General features: G+C 47.5%; 1 protein-coding gene across 1 annotated transcript in view; it reads left to right on the top strand.

Moving 5' to 3' along the window:
• The window catches only part of P3H2 (prolyl 3-hydroxylase 2), a 64784-nt gene that overhangs the window by 30701 nt on the left and 6259 nt on the right, over window positions 1-27824 (top strand). The window contains exons 2-8 of the mRNA XM_008644568.2: window positions 17255-17401; window positions 18328-18517; window positions 21262-21393; window positions 22508-22650; window positions 24042-24131; window positions 24615-24655; window positions 25133-25227. Of these exons, the coding sequence (XP_008642790.1) occupies window positions 17300-17401; window positions 18328-18517; window positions 21262-21393; window positions 22508-22650; window positions 24042-24131; window positions 24615-24655; window positions 25133-25227 (793 nt within the window). The 5' untranslated portion in view covers window positions 17255-17299. The remainder of the gene's footprint in view (window positions 1-17254; window positions 17402-18327; window positions 18518-21261; window positions 21394-22507; window positions 22651-24041; window positions 24132-24614; window positions 24656-25132; window positions 25228-27824) is intronic.

Below are 27824 nucleotides of genomic sequence, written 5' to 3'. Positions count from 1 at the left end.
TTCCTGCTGGTTATTTTCTTTTTTTCTTTTATAATGCCATAGCAGTAGACCGTCACAAAAAGTCAGTGCTTTAGTTTATAAATCAGTGTACAGGCATGTTAGCAAACCCTTCCTGCCCCACAGAGCCCAGGCTCTGTCTGGGCTGTGGGTTGGTGGAGTGTGAGGGACCCAGCATGGGACAGCCACAGCACCAAAGTCGGGCAAGGTCTAAGCTGTCATTCTGTGTAGCAGCAAGGAGATGTCCTCTCCAGGTTTTGATTTAAGAGCTGAGAGCCTGTGGGTCAGGCTGTTGAGCCAAAATTCATAATTGGAGTTAAATGCCAGCAAAAGCATCTTTGCTCCCCTTTGCACTGAAGGAAATGCACTTTAATGGTTCTCAGAGGTAGCAAGTGAGGATGTTCTTCCCCCAGCCATCAGAGTGGGCAGTGGGGCCATCTGGCTCATGTTTCCCAGGGGCTTGCTTTAGCTTGCAGACACTTGCCAATTTACCAGCAGTGCAAAGGCAGGAGTGTGGGAGGATTCCTATGGGATGGAGAGTAGGAGTTGATAGCTTGTACCTCCCAGGCCTCCCAATGTGCAAGAGAAAAACTCAAGTATTAAGGGCATTTGAGGGTTGTCATTCATGCAGACCTGACATTATTCCAGTCCACTTCACCCGAGGCTTCTCCTTTTTGCACCGTTTCATTTTCTGCTTCACTGCCAATGAAAGCAATATGCTATTTTGATATTATTAGCGGTGGAAAGCCTCATCAGCCCTTTTCTTTCCTTGACAATATCTGCCCTGCCTGCCTGAGAGCTGATCCACCCTGCCCTGCCAGTCACGCAGCAGGATTTCCCAAGGGCTGTGGCACAGCATCCTCCTCCCTTTCTTGATGTTTTTCCCATTTACCAGGCACCGAGGGCTGTGGGAAAAAGTCAGGCTGACTTTTTCATCCTCCTTGCTCTGAACTGACACATACTGAAGTCATTAACTTGGCTATCAAATCTCAGCTGTGGGCTGAAACTTGGCAAAGAAGGTTTTGGGGCAAAGTGTGTGGGACAGGATGTAGTAGAGCTTCCTGTAGGAAGCCACCTGGATCAGGGACATAAGCAAGAGGGGTTGTCATCACCATGCCTTCAGATTTCTTCACAGCAATGGGATTTATGGGCAGGGCACTCATCCTAGTTCAGATTTCTTTCACCAGTATTTGTGGGCTTGTGGTTCATGCTGATCTGCTGTACTTCTGACCTCTTCTTGCCAGCTAAACACATGGTTGAGTCTTGTTAGAGTCATTCATTACAGCGGTCAAGGTACAGTAATAGAAATATGGCTTTCTCCCTGGGAAGCTTCAGAAGTGCCCCTCTCCCCATCTGCAGATTTGGTATTACCATCCAAGAAAGCTGTGGAGTTAGGCTGTTAAGAAGCAGGCAAACCTGGAGCACCTGGTTTGGGGCCACTTCACCTGGGGCTGTATTTTGAGCTCCCCTTAGCACTAGGAGATTTGCCATTGACTGTCATGGCTGTAAGTTTTGATATTTTCCTGCACCTGTGTGTGAGCCCAGAACCATGGAGCCTTACACGCAGTAGCTGGGGAAATACTTGGGGCATGCATTACTTCTTTTACTGTTCTACAGCAGAAGGTAGGGAGGGAAACCCACCCAGCACCAGTGTGGTTGGCTGCCCCCCATGAAGTGTGGTGACTCACCCATACAGGGCATTGGCCTGCTGTGGTCAAATGCTGGAGAGGGCGTTTCCCTCTGGTAGAAGAAGGGACAGAGCCCACCTGTGTGTCAGTGCAGCACCACACCGTGCCCTGACACCTCTCACACTTTGCACACCCTGCTTCCCTGCTGGATGCAAGTAAGGAGAGCTGAGGAGGATTTTCTTTCATTTTGTTTCACCGGCTTTCTAATTTGGTCTGCCTGTCACTTCCTTGCTCCAAAACTACTTATTTGGCAGGGTTGGGAGCGTGAGTCATGGCTGTGGCCCAGGATCCTGCCTCCTGCTCTGGCCAGCAGCACTGCAGCTGGGGCAGAGCAGATCTGCTGCTGCTGCTCCAGTGTGCCTGCTTGCTGCAGGGCATGGAGGCACTAACCTGGGGCAGGGGAGAGTGTAAATTAATAGGTTAATGGGCGAAACCACTTGTCTGATGTCTGAGCCCAAACGGTTTCCTAATGTACTGCTTTCCAAGGAGAGGGTTGTGTGCACTCACTTGGTAACTTCAGCAAACTTCTCCCAGAGGCAGGCTCACTCTCAAAAGAAAAAGTTGGTGGGAGATGCATCTGCACAGAGCCTGTCTCTAGTATCATGGGCTGGGAGATGAAACTGGATTCTAAAAGGAGATATTCCATAGAGATTGAATGGGCTTTGCAGAATTTGTGCTGAATAGGGGTAGCCTTTCCATCAGGCTTGTAGGGGACACAGGTTTTGTTCTTTCTGTTGGTATCTGTCTGTGTGACTTGTGCTGGACCCACTGCTGGAAGAAGAAATGCAGTTCCAGTTGGCAACACAATGAGTACAAGGTTTCCTGGAGATATCCCTTCTGGTTTCCATCCTGGCAGGACCCTGTGGGCCAGTCTTCAAGGATTTGGCTCTTGCACCCCACTGCTGAAAAATGCAGAGAATGTAGATATGCAGACCCTTAGAAAAACTGCCCAGCAATTTTGTTGGTGAAAATGCCAGTACCTGCTTCCAGTAAGAAAGGCAGGGAGAGAGGAAAGGAGCAATATTTTGTTTCTGGTGCATAATGTTAAAAGCAAACAAAAAAGCTCCTCTTAGGGATAAAAGAGACTCTCAGAAGTGCTGTAGCCTGCTTGAGACATGCAGAACTTTGTCCACAACCTTGAGGACTTCCAGGCCAGCTTCAAGCATCGCGTGTGTTGGCCAGACAATGAACCCTTTGAACACACTTTGGGTCAGAGTACTGTTTTTTTGGAGGGGGAAAGGGAAGGGAGGCTGGTGCTTTGGTCTTGTATCAGCAGCCATCTGTGGTGAGCCGCAGATGCTTTCGGTGGATGGCAGGGCTGGCTGTGGCTTCTCTGTGCAGGCTGCTTCTTGAGGCACTGAATCCACAGCAGTGGATCTGCTGCAGAACCATTGCTGTGCAAGACTTGAAGTGCCTCTGCCCTAGCTCTGTGCTTTCAAAGAGAGCTTTTAAACTAACATGGGAGCCTGTGAAATTATCCTGCTGCGATGTGTCAGCTGTTGACACAGCAACATGACAGCATGTCAACACTTATTTCCTGCTTGAGGGATCATAAAGCCTTTTTCCATGGTTTGGGCCCATCTGCTTTCCAAAAGTGAAAGTTTATTTTATCTCTCTCACCCTCATTGTTCTCCTCTTCCAGACTTGGCCTCTGGTGCCTTTCCTGAACCTTGCTCATGAGCTCTCTGCGGTGAGGTGAGAGAAGGAATTACCCACCTTCTCCTACATGTTTGGGGCTGCACTGGCCCTGCTCTGAGCCATCTCTGTGGATCACTGTCATCTGCTGACAAAGAAGACTATTCTGTGCAGTTAATGGGTACCTAAGTCTGACCCCTTTGCCTGAACAGCCTGGGACCAGAAATGTCACCAGGCCAGCTGACCTGTTGGTTGGTTGACCTGCTCTATTGAGCATGAGACAAAAGTGAGTGATATGGCACATGAGAAACAGCAGTTGCTTTGCAGCACTGGTTTGAGCATCCAGGCATGGTGGGAAGCCCTCAGCCCATACCTGAAGGGGAGTTTGAATCTCTATTGCAGTGGGAAGCCCACACTGTCCTGGGCAAACCAAGGGGTGCAGCTCTTGAGACTTTGGCCCTCCCTGGTGCTTCACTCAGAGCATCTCTTTTTTCCAGGAGTCTTAAGCTGCTACTGCTGTTGTTGGTCTGGTATAAAATCCAGCCCAGGGTTTATGGAGCTTGTTGTCTCTCCTGCCCCATCACAGACAGAGCTTTTGCTGCTGCATCTGTCCCATAAAGCAGAGCCTTTTCCCCTTGCCAGGGCAGGGACAGGCCTGTGCAGCTGGGAATCGGACATATGGGCGGTCTCATGGTAAATCCTTTGGAGAGCTGCTGAAGGAGCTTGGCTCAGGTCTCGTGTCAAGTAGGATGAGAGAGGGGAACGCCTCCAGCTTGTTTGTGGTCTGGCAGCCAGAGAACTTTCTGCTGCTGTCACTGGAAACCAGGGTTCTTTTTTACATTTACGTCATTCCTGGAACGTTTCTGCTGCGAGTGCCTGTGCCACAGCCCGGCACCGTGAGCGCTCCAGAGCATCTTGCTCCAGGGAAGTGCTCCCCAAGAGCAGGAGGGGAGGGATGCTGTCGTCATAGGAAGCCCCTGTAAATAATAACCCAGAGAGCTGAATGCAGCACTGGTGCTAACTGTGCAAGTCTGCCCATGGCGCCGTTTGCCAAGTCACCACTTAGGTCATGCAGATTTTATTCTGTGCCCCAGATTTATTTTGGGTGGAAAGCCATGTGTTTACAGTGAAGTTACACCTGCGGGGATTTATGTTTTGAATTAGCTTCAGCAATGACCAAAACACATTTGTCAAAAGTTCTGCTTAGTTGTACTTTTTAAAGCACAAATCTTTCCTTTTTTTTTTTCTTTTTTTGGTAGTGTTAGAAGGATGCTCTGCTTTTTTAACAGTAGTCTGATCTGGGAGCAGATGAATGTTTTTCCAACAGCTTCTTGAAATGAACAGCTGTTGTGCACTAAGTCAAACAGACGCGTTTTGTGGAAACTAAGTCCAAAGTGATTATTTTTAAAACCAAAATTAGATGCGGTATTATGGTTAGGTGCACGTGCCAGAGACTGAGTAAATGTAACAATAGGCTTGTGACTTAGTCTTCACCCTATTTAATCCGTCAGTAGTTGGCTGTAAATCTCTGTTTAGAATGGAAATGTTGGGAAGTGCTGCAGCTCCTGCGCTCTCCAGCTCAGGATGCTCTGAGCTATTGTTAGAGGTGCGTGGTGGCAGATCCTTCTCACTGGTTGTGATGGGATTTCTCAGGGCTTGTAGTTTCCTCTCAGGGGTTTGGGGTGGGTCACATAGGATGTCATTACATCCTGCCTGCCTTGCTGCCCTCTGTGACTTTCTGTCTTTGCCTGTCTCAGTTGTCACCCTGGATTGTATTTAACCAAGTTAAAGGATCTTTGTGAACCAGATGATGATTAGTATCCTTACCAGAAGTTTTGTTAAAATACTTAGCTATATTTTCTTTTAAAAATCCCTGCACTGACATATCTGTTTCATCACACATTCTCTTTACTGTGCCAGGGATAACCAGACCTGGTACCAGTGAGAGAGAGACCGGTTCGGTTCTGCTGCTCCAGGCCAGGAAAAATTTAGTGGCGTGAAGTCTGCTAGATGGCAGACTTCCTCTGCCTTCATCCATGTCATGTGCTGCCATTGAAGCTGCTAACAGGTTTTATTTTCTAAATAAATAAATTTTTTTAAGGGTTCCTGAGTTTGCTGATTGGGTTTTCAACAAAATGGAAACATTTGCAGAAAGCAAAATGGTGACTCAACATCTGGCAATTACCTCAGCCACTATATTTTTTGTTCTTTCTTGTGGATAAATGCAAAAAAGAATTTAAGTGAAGTCTTTGTGCACATAAAACCCTCACTGTCCCAGCGTGATTGATTAGGGACGCTTGCTGTTTCCCTAATTCTCTTTCTTAATCTTGGCATCATCCACATTTTCCATCTTAGCTATTTCCACTGGAGATGAAACGCTTCTTTGCAGAGGGGCAGGAGACACCCACCCACGTCGGAGGCTCCTCAGACAAACGGGTCAGTGTTCCCTGCAATCACGGGGGGAGCAGGAAGCCACCCCCTGGCCACAGCTCAGGGCAGCAAAGCCATAGAGAGCCTGACCCTATTTGACTTCTCTTTTCTAGATCTCAGTCTCTATAAACAGCTTTATATAGTATTTGCCTTTCAAAGAGGAACCAGGGTGTGGATGGGAACGATGACAAAGAGCCACTTATAAGGACTGAGTGAGCTCTTACAGGAGTCCAGTGCATAATTTTCAGATCAACAGAAAAATCTTGCAATGTCCTAAGCCCTGACATGTCATCTGAGGTATTTAAATGTTGTCATTCAGCCTCCCAGCAGTTAGGGCCAAAAGGTTTGTGCTCCTGTTTAACAGGGAAACTGAGTCATGGGGGTACTTGGTGCCTGGCAGAAGAATTCCCAGTAAATCAGAACCAGAGCCAGCAATTGGAAAACACTGGCTTCTCAGGGAGCATGACTTCAGCTGTGTCCTCAGCAAGGGCAGACAGCTCCTCATTTTTTGCATAGTGGAGCACAGCTTTGCCCCAGACAGCAGGTACCGTCTCTCACGGTGCCAGGGTGATGTCAGTGCTGGGGCTGCAGCGGGGACACAGAGTGTGCCAGTGCCGTGAGTGACAACAGCCTGTGCATCCCTGTGGGACACACCACTCCCCAGGAATCCTGCTGCATCCCTGCCCAGCTCCCCACGGGCTCTGGGCTGCAGATCATCCTGCAGCAGCTGGCTGGGCTCCCTCTGTGGAGGGCTGCCATCCCTCCCTGGAGCTGCACCAAGCAGCTGCTTTCCCCATCTCAGGCAGGCAGAGCAACGCAAGCAGTGATGGAATAAACACCTGTGCCATGCCTCAAGTGACATGTGCATCCTTCAGGATGTTGCTTCCTGGTGCTGGTTGAGAACTGAGAAACTGAGGAGCCGGTGCTTGGGTAAGAGACCAGCAAAGGTCATCCATCACCACAGATGCTTTTAAGCCCTTGATGTGAAGAAGGTTGTGGAGGAGTGTGTCTGTACAGGGTTTCCAGCAAGCAGGGCCACAAGGGTGTCAGAGGTTGAACACTGTATTTCTTTGAGTTCCTCCAGGCTGTGGCTGGCATCCAGCCTGGCTCTATCCATATCTGCCCCCAGTGCAGGAATCTGTGCAGACCAAGTGCCCAGTCTGTGCACTGCTCTTGCCCAGGGTAGTGGTCTGTGTCTTATTTCCAGCTTGTGGCTGTGAGGAAGAAGGGTGAAGGTACACACCTGTAGGAGAGCACCCAGAGTCAGAAATGTGGGATGTGCCACTGGTCAGCCCTTTGCAGAGGGCACATCTCTTGGCTGCTTTCAAGGACAGACATGTGCCCACTTCCTCTTGGGTCACTCACTCCTTTGGCCACATGTGAACCGGTCCAACTGGGAGCTGACACATCCCACATTCATTCTTCTAATTCTTGTGAAAGGAAAGCCGCACCACTGGGAGGACCCACTCCGCCTTTCTGTAAGCTCTTTACCAAGCCAGGATAACAGGATTAGTGAGAGTGCCTGGAAGCCTCGGTCAGAGGAAGCACAACTCCTTAGCTCAAGTCTCCTCGCCTTTGTTCTCCAAGCAGGTTTGCCATAGGTCGCTCCCATTGGATGCAAATGTTTGGCAGCCCTCTGGAATGGGCAGCAGCTCCTGGGCAGCTCACAGGGTAAAAGTGACACTGCTGCAGCAGCAGATCTTGTGATTTGGTGCTAATGACTCTATAACTCCATTACTGTGCATTTGTAGGCGGCTTTTTATACACTAATTAACCCACAGTTTGATTTGATGGTGATACTCTGGGCTCTATTACAAGTGGGCAATTGTAACTCAACGTCCCAGTGGGCCCCATGGCACAAAGGAGGGGTTTGAAAGCACCGCTCTGTGTGCAGCACATTTGGCAAAGGCTCCTTCATCCCACCGCTGGATTGAATGTCCTGGATCGAATGTCCTGATAACGGGATGGAGCTGTGAGGGCCTGTTTGACTCCTTCGAGGAATGGCATTAGGAACCGGCAGCCCTGAGGTCTCGTTCTGTTTTGCTGTGAGACATCAGACTCCTTACCTGCAATTCAGGGAAAATAATACCTCTTTGCAGGGGCCTCGCAGCATTCAGCTAAGATTAATAAGGGAGGGAGGGAAGATGAAATATCTGTGGCATTTTGTTGTTATTATTAATGATGTAGAGTGAAGCCAGAGCATCTCTGTGAATGATCACTGCATTTTCCTCTTGAGATCTGGCTGTGTTTCTTCCCTCCCCTACCCTCTACTAATCAGAGCAAAGTTAAACATTGTAGTAGAAGGGCTCAGAAACCAGCATTTCTCAGTGTCTGAAGAAAAAGCGGCACGTTTCCCGGGGTAATTAGGTCCAGGCTCTCAGGAAATGAAGGCTGTCTAGCTGATAAGTGTTTAGTAACGATTACCAAGCCAAGGCTGGGGAAAGCAAGCAAAGTGTTTTCATTTCAGAAGCAGCAAATCCAGCTGAGACTTGTGGTGTGTGTCATGTATGGAGGCAATTGTCCAAGTGGTATGTGGCCTTGCCTACTGGAGCATGAGCCAAATCTGCCCTGGTGTAACTCCGCAGGAGCCTCTGGAGCTGCACCAAGAGCCTGAACAGCAGAGCACACTTCTCCATACAGTGCCCCGGGGCTGTCAGAGGTGTCATTCTGGGGACTTGGTGTTACTCTTCTCTCAAAGCCAGCAATTCCTCTCTCAAATTAGTAACAGTGCTCATCAAAGCTGAGGGAGCCGGAGGAGGGTAAAAGTCACGTTTGCAAGGGTAGAGTTACACCTTCTCCAGATGAAATACACGTTTCTTCAGTGGTGCTGGGTAAACGGAACGTGGCAATGCCTGAAGGTGGGTTCTTCAGCATGCTTTTGTTCCGTGTGTCAGCTCTTATGAAAGGGAACCTCTCCTCCGGAAACTTCAGGGTCAGATTTTGCAGAGAACGTGTCTGGCAGTTGCTCTGCTGTGAAGTCAGTGTAGTCCATCCCATGCCAGCATACTCATCCTGTCAACAACCCTTGAGACCCAGTGTGCTCTCAGTGTTCTGGATGAGAGGGTGGGTTGTGGACCCCTTCCCCTGCCCTGTTTCGTGTCCCTTCGTTTCAGAAGATGCATTTTGATGGGAAGCCCTATCCCTGTTTATTCAGAAGGGTTTGAGTTTTACGAACATTGAGCATTGGAGGAACCTGAGGAGATTTGCAGTGCTGCTGCAATGCCTCTTGCTTTCCTGAGGAGTCAACATGTGCTTTGCAGTAACTTCCACCTTTTCTGAAAACTCTAACATAGCCTAGTGGTAGGTCTTTCTCAACCACACATGTACTCTGGTGAAAATAATACACTGATGTCTTAAAATCTCCTAAACCCCTTATTTATTGCAGCCTGTATAAATGAGTTCTAGAAAGGATTACACAACTCCATGGAGGACAGATCCATCAGTGGCTTTTAAGCACAGTGGTCCAGAGGCAGATCCTGGTTCAGGAAGCCTGTAAGCTGCTGGACATTGCAGGCAATGCCCTGTGTGTGAGGGTGAATGTGTACCCGCCATGTCCTTGTGCCTTGCCCACAAGTATCCACCCCTAGCCACTGCTGGGGGAAGATTCCTGGGATACTTGAACCTTTGGACTGAACTTGGCAGCCCATACAGGTAGTATCCCTGGCGAGTCCTCTCCTTTGCTTTTCAGACCAACCAAGATTAAATTGCAGAACTATGGATATGTTTTCACTTCTTTCCTTGTACTCTCTCCCTCCCTCTGCAAACTCTCTGCTGCCAGTGCAGTGCCCTGATGCTGGCCCTGTAGTGGTGAATCAGCGCAGAAATTTCTTTTCAAATATGGCAGTTTTCTGCAAACCCAACTAAGGCATAAGCTGAGTTTGCTTCCCCTTGGTGTCAGTCAGTTCCCCTCACAGTGAGCAAAGCCTACCCCCAATCTGCAGGCCTTCTTTAGACTTTTCAAAATGCTTGAATTGGAATCCGATGATTATTTAATCAGATCTGCAGTGCCCTAATGTCCATCACCATCATGATGGTTTCCATGAATTCAGCAGCTGTGAGGCATGATTCGCTGGTTTATGACTTGAGCCCTTGAAAAGGTATTCAAGAAACATTGTGTCTGGAAAAAACGTGAATTAAAACCATTTCCTTGAAGACTGTCAAGGGTTTTGGGTGAGGGAACGATGCATAGATATGCTGTGAGTCTGTTTTCCCATTGAAATTTATGGTTTGTTTGCTTCTCCCTTTGCTGCCCCATCACAGCTCAGGGCAGGCAGAGATAACTTCTTCCTCAGATAGCACAGTCCTGTTTGCAGCTACCCTCAGGGCTCTGCGCTCTGCTTTTCAAACTAAAGCTCTGGTGCTAACACCATAAACTGACCATGGTCACTGTTCGAGTCAGTCAGCACCTTCTTCAGGAGAGGACTTTTCAGGCTGGCACAGGCTGTAAACCCGTTGACAAAATTCCATTTACATCATAAAAGGGCTGCAAAAAACAAGGATCATTTATCACCAGGTCGCTGTGGCTTCCTGGCTCCGGGATGGTCATGGAAAACCATGTGTCTTCTGAGGAGGGCGTATTCTAGGGACACACGTAGCTGTTTGAATGTTGTTAAGTAGCAGCAGACAAGCAAATGCATTTGCACAGGAAACTTTGGCTCCCAAAGGGCATTCAACAGCTCATCATGTCTGACTCTTCTAAGAGGTGCTGAGCCATTGCTAAACCGTAGAAAGGGAGGAAAGTTCCTGCTGTAAGAATTTTTCTGCTTGTCTCAGATTTTTCTGTCGTGTTTTTCTTAAGTGTTTTAGTAATTATTTCTATAGAGATACCAGTGTGGAGACAGCTGGGTTAGGAGTCTGACCCAGTTATCAGTCGGGGCAGTTTGATTAGCTGCAATGTCCAGGGAGGCAGGATGCTGGAGAAAATTCACATCTAAACTGAAAAGCTGCTTTTAACTGCCTGCCAAGTTTGTTTAGTTCTGATTTTCCCCTAAAAGCATGAGACCCTCTTCCCCTGATAGCAAAGGCCTCCCTTGCTCCTTGCCAGTGTCTTCAGCAAGATTCACCTTTCTTCCAGGTATTTCCGTGACTCTGGGGACTGCCTGCCTCTCTGTTATCAGTCAGTAGATCAGATTAAAAGCTCATTGTCTAACAGGCAGTGGCCTGCAGGAGTGCTGGTGGTCCCTGGGGAGGGGATAGTCACATGCTGCTTGTTCCCAGCTGCTCGATTTCACTAGCCTAAAATGCCTGGGCTAATCTTTGATACTTTCCAGGTGAGCAGAGACTCAAGCTGCCACAGGGATGTTATAACAACAGGAGGAAGGACATGCAAGAAAAAATTCTGCTGTGGAAAGCCTGTTTGGTTTTATACTGTCCACTTTTTGTTGCACTGATAGTTGTCATTAGTCTGTGAGTGTATTGCTTCTCCCATGCTACTCATCTCCAAGGGCACTGGTTAATTACCTGACCAAGGAAAACTCTGGGGTGTAGGAGCTTCATGGGTAGCCATCCTCACACATTCCTGAGGGCTGAATACATCCCACGTTTTCCTCATTGAAAATACTGTTTCACACACAACTCAGCTGCTCTCAGAGTATTTTGGACAGAACTGAGTGTCTACATAGGACAAAATGCAACTCAGAGTGTATTTCACAATCAGTCAGCTCGAAGGTTCAGTAAACACAAACACATTTACCACTGCTTGCTCTGCAGATGAATCCTGCAATGCTTCAGTGTGTTGGAAATTTGTACGGAAGGGTCCTTCCCGCTGGGAAGTGGTTTTGCTGTGAGTAATGCCCTGCTCCTTGTGCAGGATTTGTTACACAAGTGTGCACTGAAACGTATAAAGCACAGCCAGGAACGTGTGGAAATCTTCATTCTTACATGCCTGGGAACAGTTCAGGAGGAGCATGTCAGAGAGGGAAGGAAGGGAGAATGTAAGTGTCAATCTAATTCGCTTTCTCAATGCAAAATGGCCCTTTCAGACAGGGTTATCCAGTCAGTCTGCTCAGCATGGACTCATGCACACATAAAATAATGCCAGCATGGCTCAAGTGAGAGATTCGTTAAGAAATATGATTTCTGTCTTGATTATTTAAAATAATTTTTTCCATGAAGAATATTGAAGTGGTGTGTTCAGTTTGATTTTAAATTTCCAAGTATCTCCCACTTTCTGGAGAATAATTCATCATCTAATCAGCTCTTTTGACCATGTACCTACCAATCCAGCTATGTTTGTGTCTTGAAAATTGCTTGTTGGAATACCAAAAAAACTCCAAACCTTTTCTAAATTTCCTTTCTCAGGAGAGATTTTCCCTGTGCCAATTGTCCAAATTTGTTCTGTTTTGGATTTGGGTCTACCAGAGTGAGTGGTAGGGAGCAGCACACAAGCTGGGGTGGTCTAAGAGGAACTGTCCAAAGCAGGCTACAGGTTGTCTTCATTTTGAAAATGAAAAAGACCTCTGAAAAGATACATGTGGAGTCTCCAGGAACGCATCATTATTGCCCCTCATCACAGCAGTAGCAGGGATAGGAGTCAACCCTGTTTATCTTGAGTTGGAAGACAAGAAACTGGTGAAAGGTTTGGAGAGCAGGGGATGGTGTGGTACAGAACTTAGAGACAGCCTCACACCTTTGGCTCTTGGTACCTATTCCCTGCACTTGATTAAGGTCCTTTCCTGCCGTGTACTTGCCTCGCTCTCTGATTTTGGTGGTTTTGTGGGGCCAGTGGGTGCCATGGTGGGCTGCAAACAGCTCAAGGATCATTCTGCAAATATGTGACCCATCAGCAGAGGAAAAATTTCCTGATTAATTTCTCAGGAGAATTTCTTCCTTCTTATTTGCAATAATAAAATAGTTGAGGCAAGGTCAGATGCTATTTATAGCCATCTCACTGCTGCTTGCTCCTACTCGCCTGGGCAGTAAGCTCTGCACAGACACAACGAGATTAATCCTTCATGACACTGAACCTTTTATTTCCCTTGTTGTGCTTGCAGACTCCAGAGCCTCCTTCCTCTGCAGAGTCCAGTGCACTAAGCCTTCAATACAACACAGCAGCAGTGGAGCCATGGAAAAGTTTAGAAAAACATTATCTGTTCAGCAAACCAGGGATTGTCTGCGAGGTTGGAGACTTTGGTTTCTAGGTCAGCTGAATGGTTTGAAATTTTTCATCACAAGCTCCATGCCAAGCTCATACACTGTGGAATTAACTGAGGTCATGTGCAGGTAGGTCCAGTCCTGGCATGGCAAGAAATGCTGAGCACTCTGACATATTTTCCAGTATATAAACCTTACTTCATTTCCCCTCAAAAACAAAAGTTTTAATTGAAGCTATATCTTATGTGATGAAGAGACCTTAATATAGAAGCAGGTTCGATAGGACAGTCTAACACAGAATGCATGACAGCTGCCAATAATCTGATATTAAGTTTAATGCAAGGGGAACTCATTATGAAAAATAGTCTGAGGTCTTGGTTATATCACACCTGTGACCTCTCATCTCAGGCAGTCAGAATTGGTTTGATTTGGCTACATTCTCTCTAAAATCCTCTGACTTTTGCACCTCTTTCATCCTTGTTTTTGCTGTGAAAAGCTCAGGGTGAGCTGGGAGCAGCTGAATACCTGTAGTTGCTCTGGCTACAGCTGCTTCTCCCCATAAGCTTCAGTGTGTCAGTGCTCAACACAAGCAAAGTGATGGTGGGAGGGCAGCCCTGGCTGCGTGAGCTGATTGTACAGCTGTGCAGTGCTTGTCTCACTGGCACCCTGCCTGTTCCACTTCCTTATCCCCACTGCCAAGCTCCAGAGAGCAAACTTAAAGGACTGAAACTTTTGGGTCATTGTATCTGAAGCCATGGTGCTGCTGTGAGGCCTTTTCCCTAGGGAAGGGGACAGGAGTTTGTGCCAGCTTGCTGAGCATCTGGCATGAGAGGGGCTTTGGTAAGAATTCATTTGCAAGTAGTGAAGGCAAGTGTGAATTCAGAACATGTGCACATGGAGCTGAGCCAGTCTGAGGTGTTTGGGGTGGGTGTTAGCAATGAGGTGAATCCTCTGTGTTTCTCTTTGGGGGACACAGCAGCCGAAGTGATGGAAAAATCAAACAGCAAGTTGTACATGTTTCAGTGAGACAGCTTGTTTCTTAAGCCCAGGTGGTTGGTGACTGTGGCATCACAGGTACAAATCAGATTGCTCAGCATGGAGTTTGCTGACTTAAACATATCTTAACAGGTCCCAGAATGACGATGAATAGTAAGGGTCTGTTAGTGTTATGTTATGTGTCACCATGCAGCCTGGGGAGGCTCCATAAAGGATTCTCTCAACGGCTATCAGTGAGAATTGGGCTCAATTGTCTAGTGATGGTCAAGATGCTCACTCAAGGTTCTTTCTCTAGCCTTTGTTCCTGCACAATGCTCCAGTTACAGCAGCCTTTCTAATCCAAGCCACCTCTGCAGGCTGGAAGCCACAATCCCACCGAAGCCCAGCCAGCACTGTCCCAGATGCAAGTGAAACTGAGCCTTTACAGTTTGCTGAAATTCTTTCACCTGAGGTTCTGCTGCTTAAAATATTTTTTCCTATTTTTCTGTGAAATGAACCCCTCCTAAATCTCAATGAGGAAAATAAACATCTTCCAGCATCAGAACCCAGCAGCACTTACGTGTTGTGTTTTCCCCTTCTTGGCTCTAGATGTTGGCATGTTAAGATCAAGATGGACAGGGCAGGGTGTTCCCAGGGCTCTCTCAGTGCTGCTGCTCTGATTTCATGTGTCTTCTCTGGCTGAAATACACAGGGTTTGGTGCAAAGCTGCAGCAATGGTCCAGCGATCTCATTCCAGTGGGGTGAGCAAGCAGACCTTTGAGCACATACTGAAGTTGTGAGTCTACATTTGTCATTTTTTCCTTGCTGATTTTCATTCAGCAGTTGTTGTACAAAGATCAAAATCTCCTTGTGTTACGTGCTTGCACATGCTTATGGCCCCCAAGTTGCTTGCCATCCAAATAAACAAAATTACTACTCTGTGGGAGAAATGCTATTATTTTTGTTGTTATTAGCTTAAAACAATGGAAAACCAGGCACAAAGAAAACAAAATTGTTTTTTTCCAGTGGCTGCACAGTGAGATTGTGACAGGGCCAGGAACTGAGTCCAGGTGTCCTGAGTCCCAGCCCAGACCTTTAAGCACCAAAATATCCCGCTCCTTGTGAATTCAGAGTGTTTTGGCAAAAGTTTCCCCAGAATGTTTCATAATTAATGTCAGAGCTAGACTCTGAACGTGTCTTACCAGTTAGGAATTTTGCTTTTATATACATTCACCCACTTAAAAACTCCCCCAAACTTAGCAGCTGTTGGCGTCTTTGTGTTACTTGAGTGTTTCTAAGGCAAATATGGAACATGATAAATTGAAAAGCGTTGAGTTGAAATGTTCTGCTTTGAGTCTGCTTAGCAAACTCCAAAGGTCATCTCTGCTGTGAAGAGCCAGCAGGACAAGACACAGTGTGAGCCTTGTTTGAAAGGGATTTTCTATTGTCTAGAAATCAGGCTTGTCACATTTCACAGGGGTGGATGTTATCCAGAACTAAGCCCATCCTGGGATCTCTGACAGTTTTTGACAGCTTCTGGAAAGGATCTAGAACTAAGGGGAAAAAGAACATCCCACAACAGACTATTGCAGGTTGTGTCTTGAGGGACCACTTCCCCTTCTGAGATGCCTTCAGTCTCTTTTAAATCTGCACAGGCAGGGTGTTGTTTGTGAATAGAAGTCTGTGGTGTGAAGGAATGCAATTCCCCCAAGCAGCTCAAATCGTGGCTTTTTAGGAGCCCTCTGGATCAGGTCAGCAACTTGTGTATCTCCAACAAACCTCTTGTTCCATCTTGACTGTCCTAATTACCAGCTGCAGTGGCATTCCCGCAGACACTCAGCAGGACCTGAAAATTCCCATTGTGAGATGCTCTGGTCAGTCCTTTATTCCATATTCGATGGTGTCCAGCTGCAATGAACTTTTCCAGAGTGGAATTATGTTGAAATGATCTGTTTCAAAATGGAATGTATGTTTCTGAATAGGAATGTCTCTTTAAAAAAAAAAATACTTCTGCACTGAAGGGGTTTTGGTTTTTTATGTGCTGTCTCAGTTAAAAATTTCTTACAGTCATTTTTCATGCCTGCTGGAAAGCCAAGGGATTATTATGGAGAGTGGTGTCCTTTGGAAAACTCCAAATGAAAGACTGGAATAGATGTTGTTTTTGCAGTAAAATCTGGCTTCCCTGCACATGTTGTCAGTACAGAGATAATCCTTAAAAACTTCTGAAGTTTACACAAGGCAAATTTTTTGCATTTCTGTGGGCACTGTAGCACAGCTGTGCTTTGGTGTGCAGACCTGGGGAGCAGGCTGGGATGCCGTGGCTTTCACCTTCTTTTTGGGGATATTCCTGTGTGCTTCTTGGACTGTCTCTACCCTGGAGCCTGTCTGCTCTGCTGCAGGATGGCAGGGTGTGAAGCTCATGCTTTGCTGCAGGTCTCTGTTCTCGTTCTGCTGGTGGGATTTGTCTGCTGGGTGCCTGTGCAGGTGAGCTGCTGTACCATGTCACATGGATGTGCCTGAGCTTGCTGGCTCTGGTGCCTCAGGAGCAGCCTCTTGGCACAGGGCTTGGTGTGGGTTTTGATGTCAAGGAGAACACTTGGACACAGCCTAGCCAGGGCTAGCATTAGCCTGGCCCTGGCTGATATGGTTGGGTCAGAGTGTGGATGTGTCCCAGGGACCTCACTGCAGCTTGCTGGTACTCAGTGGTGTTGGCTTTCTTTCAGAAGCAAGTGCTTGAGTGACTTCTCTCCTGCTAGCTCATGCAGATGTTTCACCTGAACATCTGTTCTGCTCCTGATGCTCCCAGCAGCTGCTGTGGATGTTTTTAGCACTAACAGTTCTGTTTGTTTATGAGGCTTTCTCCAGTGTGAAACTAATGTCTGGTCTCAGTTCTGAATCTCTAAACCCAAAATAACTTGGTATACCAAAATAAACTTCTCTTTATACCTCTGCCACTATCAGCAGAGTCAGGCCTTTTGCAGCTATACACAGCTGAGCTTAATAAATGGTTCTGAGTCCCCATCTCCAAGTAGAAGCCCTCAGCCTGGACATAGCTCAGCCTCCAAGGCTTGTAGACAGAGCGGTCTCAGCAGCTGCTTTCTTCTTCTCTCTCCCTCCATCTCATCTTTCCACCTGGGACTGTGCAGGGGGTTGGAGCAGCTGAGTTAAGAGGATGTGCCGCTGGAAAACAGGCTGGATCTCATCACCAGTTGCAGTGACTTATCTGGCTCTCAGCAACTCCAGCTCTTTCCATTTCACTTATATGGGGCTTTCCTCTCAATTCAGCTTTTTTCTTTAGCCTCTGCATTCAGGTTTTCCTTGGTTATCCCATCATTTCCCAGTCCAGTGGTGTCAAAAGGATGTCAGAGGATGCAGCATAAACTGTGTTCACCTTCCTACATCACCAACCTTACCTGGTCTTTCTAACCTTGTTACAGCTGAACAAACTGGAGGAGGCAGCAAATGCAGCTCACACCTTCTTCATGGCAAACCCTGAGCACATGGAGATACAACAGGACCTCGAGAACTACAAGACCACATCAGGGAAGGTCAGCTTGATTGACCAGGAGGCCAGGCAGCACATGGTGAGTCTGAGTTGAAGAGGTGCCCAGCTTAAGTATCAGGAAGTCTGGAGAGGAGAGATTTAGGAGGCCAAGAGAGATGCATCTATAAATGGGGAGATTCTTACCAGTGCAGCAAAACAAACTTTCCCTTTCAGCATTTTCCCTTGAGGTAAGCCTGCTCCTGCCTTCTCAAGGCACTCTGCTCTTTGTTTGATTGCTACATCCCCAGCCTGGCCCCCCTCTTCAGAGAACTTGGGGGTCATCCGTGGCTGCGAACACACACCAGCAGACAGCTTCAATGGAAGCCTCCATGACAGATCTTGGCTCCTGTGTGTTTCTTTTGAGCTGAGTTCTCCCACCTGGGTGGGGTTCATGAACTTGAGTGGCTGTGCTGGTGAGGGTGCAGGGTGGCAGGCAGGAGTGTGTCAGCTTTTTCCACCTCCCCAAAGCAAAAGCCCAAGACAAATGCCAGGGCCACCCCCAACTTCCCAATTTCACAAGAATCAAGGGAGCAGGAGTGGCTGTTTGGTGTAATTAATGGAGGTGCTCATTAAGGGCCATTCTAAGAACAATCTTCCTAGGTCAGGACCAATCTTTTTCCTTGGCATTCAGTGTTGTTATTTGTTGGGAGGGTAAAAACAGAAAAAAAGGATTTTTTTAATATAATGCATAATCTAGGAGTGGCACTGAGAATTCCCTAAGTATGGAGGAGTTGAGAAGAGCATTTAGGCAGGTTTAGTAGGTTCCAATGGTCCAAAAGTCCACTGATGGCTTAAACACAGTTTGGTACAAGTGATTACATCTGGTAGGTATCTGGGAAGAGATTGTCCTGTCCCTGCCCCCTTGTTCCTTCTTTTGAGAAGCATCTACAGGTGGCAAGGGCAGGGTGCTGTGGTCCAGGCAGTGTAGCCTGCTCATGGTTTGTGTTCTGCCTTCCTACTTTGCAGGAGGACTACAGTGCTGGAGTGAGGCACTATGACAGGGAGGAGTACAAGCTGGCCATTGAATTCTTGGAGCGTGCCTTGAAAGGATACTACTCCGAGGATGAGGATTGCCAGATCATGTGCGAGGGACCGCAGAGATTTGAGGAGCACGAGTACCTGGATTACAAGGCTGGTCTCTACGAAGCTGTTGCAGGTGAGATCTTTTTGCATTTTTAGAATTCTCACCCTTGGCCCTGAAATGTTTTTAATTACTGAGTTTGGGCCTTTGGCTGGATTTGGTGAAGTATTTTCCCTTCCATCTCTGCTGCTGGTGAGTAACGCTGCAGGAGGCACCTGGAAGCCCAGAAAGTGCAAACTCAGAAGACAGTGAACTAGAACATCTCATTTTGGTCCTGAATGGAAGCTGGGCTAGAAGAATTGCATTTGCAGATGTGGGAGCATTTGCAGCTTTCCATTACAGCTTGAAGTTTAGGTGCTTTATCATTAACTGCTTCCGTTTCCCCTGTACACGTCTCGCACACCTCCCTGGGATCTAGACATTGCTGGCCTTTGTTTATGTTTTCTGTTTCTGAGAGCATATGAAAAGAGCAGCAGAGTTCTCTTGGCCATGCTCCAGAGGGCCAGGAAAGTTGCCAAAAAGGCTCGCAACATGGATTTTCTCCCCATCCAAAAGGATGGATTTGTCATTAGTGGAGGCCCACCTAATTATGATCTTGACTGAAATCTCTGGAGAGAATTGAGCGTTGCTATGTAATCTTCAGATTTGCATGTGTGGCTCTGAGCCAGAGGGGATTAAAACAGTTCATTCTCAGTAGAAATGAGATTACATTTAATTAGTCAGGAGGGAAGGAAGAGCAATAAATTAAGGTTTGTTTGGTGACAGAAATCTTATTTATCTGCTTATGGTCTTGGAGTAGCATCAAGCCCTGGAATCTTGCTTCTTGTGTGGAAAATACTTCACTCAGATGCAGACTGCCTTTTGGGTTTGCATAATTCTGTTTGTGTCGAGACAGGAAATCTAATTGAAACAACCAAGAGGAGAAACCACCAGCATACCAGATGGGAAGCTACCCTGGTGGGGTTTGTTTACCCATGCGAAAAATAGAAGTGTTGGAAGGGCTGACTTGGTACCAGTGTGGCTCTCAGCTGATCAGACCTGCTTTTAGAGCCCTGACTAGGACCCCAGGGGCCACATCAAGAGAGCAGTCTTCAGTGGCAAAGCAAACCCAGCATCCTTCTCACTGAAAGCTGCTGCTCTTCGAACAGGACAAACTGTTCCTGTGCTGGGCAAGCCGGGTGCAGCCCCAGTGAGCCGAGGGGTTTCTGTGCTGGCCCATCCTGAGCACAGACAGGGTCATGGTGTGGTGGTGCTCAGAGCAGCACATCACCTGGGAGGGACAACAGGCCAGATGGTCCTTGCAAGTGCTGTGGCTTGGCCAGGGATGCCTGGGCATAACAACTCTAAACCCCGGGACCATTCAGGTACCCAACAAAACAGGGAGTTGAGGGAGGGAAATAAGATACGTGATGCAACTGCTTTCCTGTTGGAAACTCGGTGGTTCCTTCCAGGGCAGCATAATCCAAAGTTCACCCCTGGTCCAAGGCACTCAGGCACAGATGTTTCAACAGGGAGTGGGAACACTAATATACAAAGAAAAGAGAGTTTCGGTTTCTTCAAAACTCATTTCTCTCTTTAATCCCAAACTGCTTTGCTGTGCTGCTGCTTGAGGTTGAAGCACTCTCACCTTTTCCCCCCAGGGACAGATACATTTCAGTGAATTGATTCCAGTCTATATAACCCTAGTTCTAGGGCACTTTGAGAGTACCAAGAAAAAGCAGTGCTTCTCAGTGATGGATTATTTCGGATCTAGGATGCTTAAACAGCTTTAAATTACAACAATATGATTTATTTCCTTTCCCTTCTTGCTTTTCTTAATGTAATACACTGTGTGTGTATGGTAAGTCAGATAACTACTCGGACTACCTGTCAAGAGCAAATAGGCACTGTTCTGAGTCTCCACTTGATTTCATTGCAAATTCCTCAGGCGTTTTTTATGGCAGCTCTAAGAAATGCTTTGGTAGCTGAGCACATGGTTATTTTCGAGCCTGTATTTGTTCCTTAAGGTTTTTAATGGTGTGCAGAGACAGAGCAAGCAGAGTAGATTCGTAAGTACATTGCAGCAAAGGCTCTAAAATGGAATCAGATGTCAGTGTTGGCTTTAAAAACTGTGCAGCTGGTACAACGCCTATACTGTGGACTCCCACCAATTAAGAAACTTTGTTAATGGCAGATGTTTACCGTGTGTTCGTGATTCCCTGGGAGATACCTCATCTTTGAGAAGCAGCAGACATGGGGTTTTCTGCTGCCCAGATTTGCACCTCAGACCTTTCGGATGGGGTGCAGGTGCCTTGCTTGGCCGTGCTGGAGAATCCGCACCAACCCCTCTTAGCTAAGCCTCCCCGTGCCCTCACAGGACCTTCCTTGCTGCAGGAAAGGAGAGGATTAAAGATGAGGTGAAGGAAGGGAGTCTGGAGCTGAATTTCATGTGGCAGCACATGTGGCCGCTTGTCTTCACACCTCTGCTTGCTTTGTGGGTTTGTCTCTTGGGGTTGAAGTGCTACCTGCCACCTGCAGTCCCTGCCACCAGCTTCCCTGGGCAGAAACAGCGCTCCTGCCACACAAAAGAGATGCTCAAGCTCCCTCTACAGTTGACAGAAGGAGGAAGGCGTTTCTCAAGGGGGGCAAGGCTGTAACTGCAACTCTCTCAAATTGGTTTTGGGGAGGAGCCTTTCTCTCAGTGCACACTCGCCTGCCAGACCAAAGCAGTGTGAGTTGCACATCCCTCAGCTCAGGAGTTTTATCCTCTGTCTGTCCTTGTCTCAGCACTGTCGCCATCCTTCTCAGCTCAGGCCACCTTCTCCCTCTTTTCTTGGCAGATCACTACATGCAGGTCCTGGCCTGCAAACACGACTGTGTCCGAGAGCTCGCCACACGTTCGGGCCGGATCTCACCCATCGAAAATTTCCTTCCCCTCCATTATGACTACTTGCAGTTTGCCTATTACAGAGGTAAAGGCTCTTGTACTGTTCCTCGTAGCACCTGGCTGAGTTCTGTTCATTTTGTGCAAGTTTATATTGTTCCATGTGGGAGTAAGGCAATTTCCCCCTCATGTCCACACTACAGTGATGCAGAGACGTGGTCTGAAAGAGAAGCAAATAACAGTGGAAATTGTCTCTTCAAAAGTCAGGTTGACTGAAATACAATTAAGTAGTTTTGTGAAGGTGTTTTAGATCATCAGTCAGGTTTTAAAAGACCAACCTTTAGCTTAAACATTACTGTTCTTTAAATAAATCGTGTTTTTTAGGATCCTTTCATTTGGCTTTTGATATTAAAATCCTTGGGATTTATATGTTTCACAATTTCTGAAATGACCTGATAAATTTTCTAAATTAAAATATAAGAGATATATGAATTAGCTCAAGTTTATCCCAAGATGCCAATTTTTTGCCAATTGCCAAATATTTTAAGATTCGCAGTAAAGTCGCAGGAGCTGGCAGCATGGCAAAATGTCAGGAGTCGGCAGTGCTAAAAAATAATGCCAGTTGTGTGGTTCTGTGTGCTATTTTATTATGTTCTGTTATATAAAAGAAAATAGAAATCTGCTCTCTCAGGATTCTGCAAAGAGCTCTTTCCTGAAGAGGGCAGAATGCACAATGGTCAAAATTTCTACTCAGACATAAAGATTCTTCATTCATCAACACAGTGGGAAGAAAGAAGGAGGAGTCAGCAGCGTTTCATGTGTGGTGTACAGGCTTCTTTATTCCTCTGCCCAGTTAGAGGTTTAATGTGGTGGGTAAAACCCCCTGGGCCCTGAGAGATGCTGCACAGATGAGAAGCAGCTTGATGCCAGACAGTATCCACATCCTGCCCATCCAGTTGGATCCCATTTGGATACCATCTGATCTGTGTATGGTGGCAGAAGAGTCTCGTGTCTGTGCCTCAGTTTTCTTGCTGGTGAAGTGGAGTGGTTAAGACAAAGTGGCATGAAAAGAGCCTTGTGAAGTGCTGGGCTGCCCCTTCAGCTGATGGGGAGCTCAGGCTGTGCCTCCATCCCTGCAGTCCCCTCCTGGGCTCTGTGTGAGCCCCCTGTGCCCCCCTGACCACTGCTGTGTTGCTCCCCAGTCGGTGACTACGTAAAAGCCCTGGAGTGTGCCAAGTCCTACCTGCTCTTCCACCCGGATGATGAAGATGTCCTGGAGAATGCAGGTTATTACGAGGGTCTCTTGGAAGGTACAGTGGATCCAGCCACCATCAAACCCCGAAAGGTGAGAGTGAGTGACACCTGAGAGCTCTTGGGGGGAGGCTTTAGTAAAAGAATCTGCTGAAAATAAAAGCAGCTTGGCAGCTTTCCCACAGTGGGACCACTTTGAAAAGAGAAGTGGAAGTGCTGGGCTCGCTGGTGATGCTGAGGTGGTGATTTTTGTTCAAGTTCACAAGTTCAAGTTCAGAGTCACTGGTGTGGAGGAGAGGCCAGTGAACAGGATCTGCTTTAAATGGGGACTTCAGCTTAGTAAAGCCTGAGCAAGGGCAGGGAGGGCAGTGACCAACAGTGTAAACCCTTCTCTTGTCCAGTGCTCCGGAGGATGCGCAGAGGAGGAATGCAATGAAACACCCAGCAAAAGGCTGAGAAATATTTCCCAGGGGAGGCTGGGATCCCAGCATTACTCTCAAGTGTCTTAGCTTGGAGTTCAGGGCTCAGCCTGTCCTGCAGGGAGTAGCTTTGTTGTCACAGGGTTAGGCTGGGGTCAAATAACCAAACTGTGTGTTCCATCAACCAGCAGGACTGGCTTCCTCTCTGGTCTGGGCAGCCTTTATCTGTGGCCCTGGGGCTGCCTTCCTCACCATGCAGAAGTTCCTCCCATCCCATCACAGCCCTGCTCATACCTCTTGCACCATAAGTAGAGTGTTGGCAGGAATTGGTTTTTCCATTCCTTTGGGAACTCCTTGACTTCCAGGCAAATCGAGGTGAATTTGGTAAAGTGTTAAGAAATAAAAGCAAATTGATAAAAAGGAAAACAAGAATAATTGTTGTTTTTCCTCACAAAATGAATCTAGGAAAAAAACCTTAAGTTGACAAAAACATTTAATTGTTTACAGTGTTTTGAAGTTTTCTGTAACAAATGAATTGATTTTTGCTTTGCACAATACTTTTCTAGGAGAAATACCAGTGTTTTGTTTACAGACTTTTCATTCAAAATAAAGCCCTCTGATGGACAATTTCCAGCTGGCTGTGCTTTGTGGTCCCCATCCAAGCACTCTGAGTGCATCCCAGGGCCAGGCCATGGGCTCCATCTGGGGAACTGAGGCACAGTCCAGCCGGGGTCCCTGCCCCATCAGCCTGCCCCTGTTCTGCAGCTGGGGTTTCTCTGGCCAGCCTTTTGCCCAAATATTTGGAGGCTCTCCAAGGCGCTCAGGAGTTTCTTCCAGCTATGGACATGTGTTTTGGGGATTCAGGCTTCCTAAATGAGTTGCTGAACACTTTCTGTCATGTACTGAGTGCCTCAGCCTTGTTCCTGGGGCTGCTCCAAGCATCCCTCGCCCCACGGGACTTTGCAGCATTGCATGGAAACCAAACCCCTCTGAAGCAGAGGTGCATTGCCACTGTCTTGCAAAAGCTTGCCATGTGCAACTACTCCTGTTTTCCTTCTCTTTTCAGGAAGCAAAAACGCTGCTGCGGCGCCACAAGCTGGAGTCTCACCTCTTGCAGGTGGCTGCGGCCGGCCTGGGATACGCCTACACGGAGCCGGTAATGCCTGGGTGTGCTGTGGCAGGACCTGTAGGAGTTCACAGCTGTAGGACCAGCTCCCCCCCTCCCCTCTGCTATAAAGCCAGTCCTGTGCAGGTGACTCGGGAGCTGGGTCTTGGCCTGGTTTGTTCCCTATAGGAAAATAGTGGTGGCAAAGCAAAGGCAGGCAGTCCTGGGGTGATGGAGAGGCACATACAGCCTCGTCCAGCTCTCCTGCCGTGGGGTCTGTCTGAGTCCCAGCCACTGCCATGGTGATGGGGTGAGACAGAGATGCCTGGGCAAGCTGGGCTTCCTAGGTACTCATCACAATGTGCCAGTTTGGATTCACATTTTCAATCTGGTGACCTCAGGCCATTGCCCAAAGTTGTGTGGGATAGATCCAGAGAGGCTGGCTGATGTTCCTGGGAGTCAGGCAGAGCAGGTAATGCCGTGGCTTTGGCTGGGCATTAAATTAAGAAGTTTGACCTCTCTCTTTTCCCACAGAACTACTGGAACAGGTATGGCCCCCGCCAGGACGAGCACAGGTGAGCCACAGTCACCCCAGCTGAGCTGCAGCTTTGCCATTCCCCACGGTGGGATCAAGGGGATGTGCTCATGGTGGGGTACCAGCCTGCCATTCGGGGGTACTGCCCATCCACCCAGCTCACCATCATGGCTGAACTAGGGCCCATTGCCCCCTACCATTACAAACATTCCCACAAGGACCTTATTTTAGCTGAGTGCCTCAAAACCAGCAATGGTCTGGAGGGAATTTGATTGATGGGGCAAGTGGTGCTGGTCAGATTTGTTGGTGTCTGTGCTTTGCTGGTGGAAACTGTTGCTCCCATTCCCAGATGTTTGCCACAGGACAGGGTGAGGGCTTCAGCTTGTATGTTGTGACATTTGTACAAAGTACTGATCTGTTTGGGGGTTTTGTGTATTAGTTTCCAAAGGGTGCAAAAGTGCAAGTGCAAGAACTTGTGGCCAAAGTTGGGATGTTCCTCTTCTCTTTTGCTCCTCAGTGTCCCATCAAGTATCAGCAGTGAACCAGAGGATGGGCCCCGGCTGTCCCTGACAAAGAAACCCATGCCAAAGCCAGATCGAGAGCTGAAGGAGGGTAAGGCTGATGGAGATGTTTCAACAAAATCGGGATGGTTTTTTTCCTATTGCTAGAGACTACACACTGCAAAGGCTGGCCACTGAGCAATGAGAGGCACTCCTATTTAAGGAGTTCCAGTTTTGTTTAAGAGACAGAGAAGTCTTCATGCTGCCACAGCATTTCTGGGTCTGTGGATCCCAGGGCACTGCTTTTTGGACGTGTTTTTCCCACCTGCTGAGGTGACAGAGCCCTGAGATGTGGAGCTGGGAGGTTGGGTCTTCCTCACCATGGGGAAAGTGACACCAGCACACAGTAGTCTTTCCTCTTTTGGTGCTTTTAAGATCAACGTGTTCCCTGTTGTCCAGGCTGCAGAAGGAGGGATGCTGGAAGCATCTGGTCCTGATGCTTTGCTAAATGTGCTGGATCACACTGTATTAGCTTATGATTTCATGTCTTAGCTCACATGAAATCACTTGTTTATAAGCCTGTCAGCAGACACTTCAACTGATTTCAGCACATTTTCAGCAACCACAGAAAATACCATAGCATCTTCTACTAAAGACAGGATTTTTCCCCTTAACAATTTTGAAAAACAATATTGTAGCCAAGCACCAAAGCAGAGTCCTTGCTGCAAAACAACAGGGTCTCAAGCCAGGAGGTGTCTTGTGTCTCTAGCAAGCCAGCTCCACAGCAGCAGGCAATTAAACCTCCCTCTAATGCAATGGATGGTAGCGCTTTTTGGGGAATTTCACAGCTTTCCCCAGCCTGTGTCCAACTGCTCAGTGTTGTGTTCAGAGTGTTGTTATCCCTTCTCTAGCCGTACATAAAATAGGCAAATACCACAGTAAGATCCCAAAGATCTTGCTTAAGCCAAGAGCTGGTTGAATTACATTTGTTGGCCTGATTGCCATTTATAACCAAGTAATTTCAGAGTCCTTCTTTCTGTTTTTATTTTTCTCTATGCTCTTATTCTGGTTTACTTGCAGAATGTTTTTGTTTACAAAGAAAACTGAAACCATTCAAAAAAGAAACTGGGATTTTTGTCCATCCAGCTGCTGCCTTTCTCTGTTGTCTTTTTTTCTTTCTCTCTTTTTACTTGGAAAAAGGCTGAAAGAAAAAAGCCTGTTTTAGTTTTGTACTCTTCCATACTTCTACCCTTCCCCCCTTCCTCCTTTCTGCCAATGCCTTCACTCCCCAAAGTCCAAAGAATTCGTCAGTTTCTTTGGGGTGTTTTTCACAGAGCACAGAGACATGGAACAGGCCTGTCTCTCTGCTGATGCTTAGAGGAGGCGGAGGCAAGGAAAGCAGGTGGGAGCACACTGTCAGTGTGGGACAAGGGTTCAGTGTCCATGGCACAGAGCTGGCCCACTGGATCCCTGGGAGGAACAGAAGAAATGTTGGAAGTGGTGAGTGATGCTTCCCATGTTCATCCCTCATGTGCCTGTGGCTGGGGAAGAACATCTGAGCTGGAAAACGCAGCACTGATTTGGAGCGTGCCAGGAGTATGGATTTGAGAATCCTGATTCTGATCCAGCTGCATTTGCAATAAGTGTGGTTATCAGGCAACAAAATCAGCACAGTGAACGCCAGAAACATCCCATCTTTTCCATTTCCAAGAAACCTAACTCTTCAGAAATAAAGCTGTGGGCTAATCACAGGGCTCTGTGGGTGTTACGTGTCCTCCATGGGCCAAGGAAACCTGCCAAGAACACAGTTTTGACTCAACAGGCAAGAAAAGTTACAAAAACATTGTCACAGAGAAGTTCCGTAGTGCCACATGGTGAGAGGAGTTCTGTGACTCTGTTTCCTCTATTTCGTTGTGTCTCTGTGACAACAAATAATTTTCCCCACAGTTTAGATGTATTTCACTTTTCTCCTGGAGAAACATCTGGTTTAGGCTTTTATTGTTACCATTCATTTCATTTTCTCTCTTTGAGGAGATGCAAGAAAGAGACTTCAAACGATGGTGGTTTAGGGGCCTTGCTCTGGTTTTTTGATCAGTCAAATTTGATGGGGATGGATTGAAACCTCTCATGAAAAGCTTGCAGGCAGAGGGAGGCAGCTCAGAGGCAGGATGAGAGGGATGGCAGGGACAGCCATGGCAGCTCCTTTGCCTCAGTGGAGGAGGATTGTCCTCAGAGTGCTCTGGCTCACCCACTCCCTGCCCCCATTCTTGGAGGAGAGCAGGGCTTGCTGCAAGCTCAGCACCACGTGAGGTTTTCTCTCTGTATAGAAGACAAAAAACACTGATGACAGTTGCAGAGAGTGGCTTTGCATGCCAAGCCAGCAGGATCCACACAGCACAAATGCACTGGGAGCCTACAGCCTTGATGGTGTTGACGGCTGGGCCAGAGAGCCAAGTTAGCCACTGTCCGTATCTCTCCCTGTGCCCCCCTGGGGTTTGGTGTTTCCAGGCTGTGGTCCCTGCATTTGCAGGGCAGCTGTTCAGATGGTAGAAAATGCTGATGCTCCTGCAGCAAATTGGTTTCATCTCCATGTGTTCCCATTGCTTCTCTTTCTTATGTTACTGATGGGAGGCCAAACTCTGCTCTCTGCTGTGGAGCTCTTTGCCTGTCAGCGCACCTGGGTGACTTCAGCTGGCCTCCAGCCACTGG

Source organism: Corvus brachyrhynchos, unplaced genomic scaffold (genome assembly GCF_000691975.1).
Source record: "Corvus brachyrhynchos isolate BGI_N302 unplaced genomic scaffold, ASM69197v1 scaffold162, whole genome shotgun sequence".
NCBI classification, from domain to species: domain Eukaryota; kingdom Metazoa; phylum Chordata; class Aves; order Passeriformes; family Corvidae; genus Corvus; species Corvus brachyrhynchos.
The sequence above is the reverse complement of the archived record's forward strand: the minus strand, read 5'-3'. Positions and strand labels throughout refer to the sequence as shown.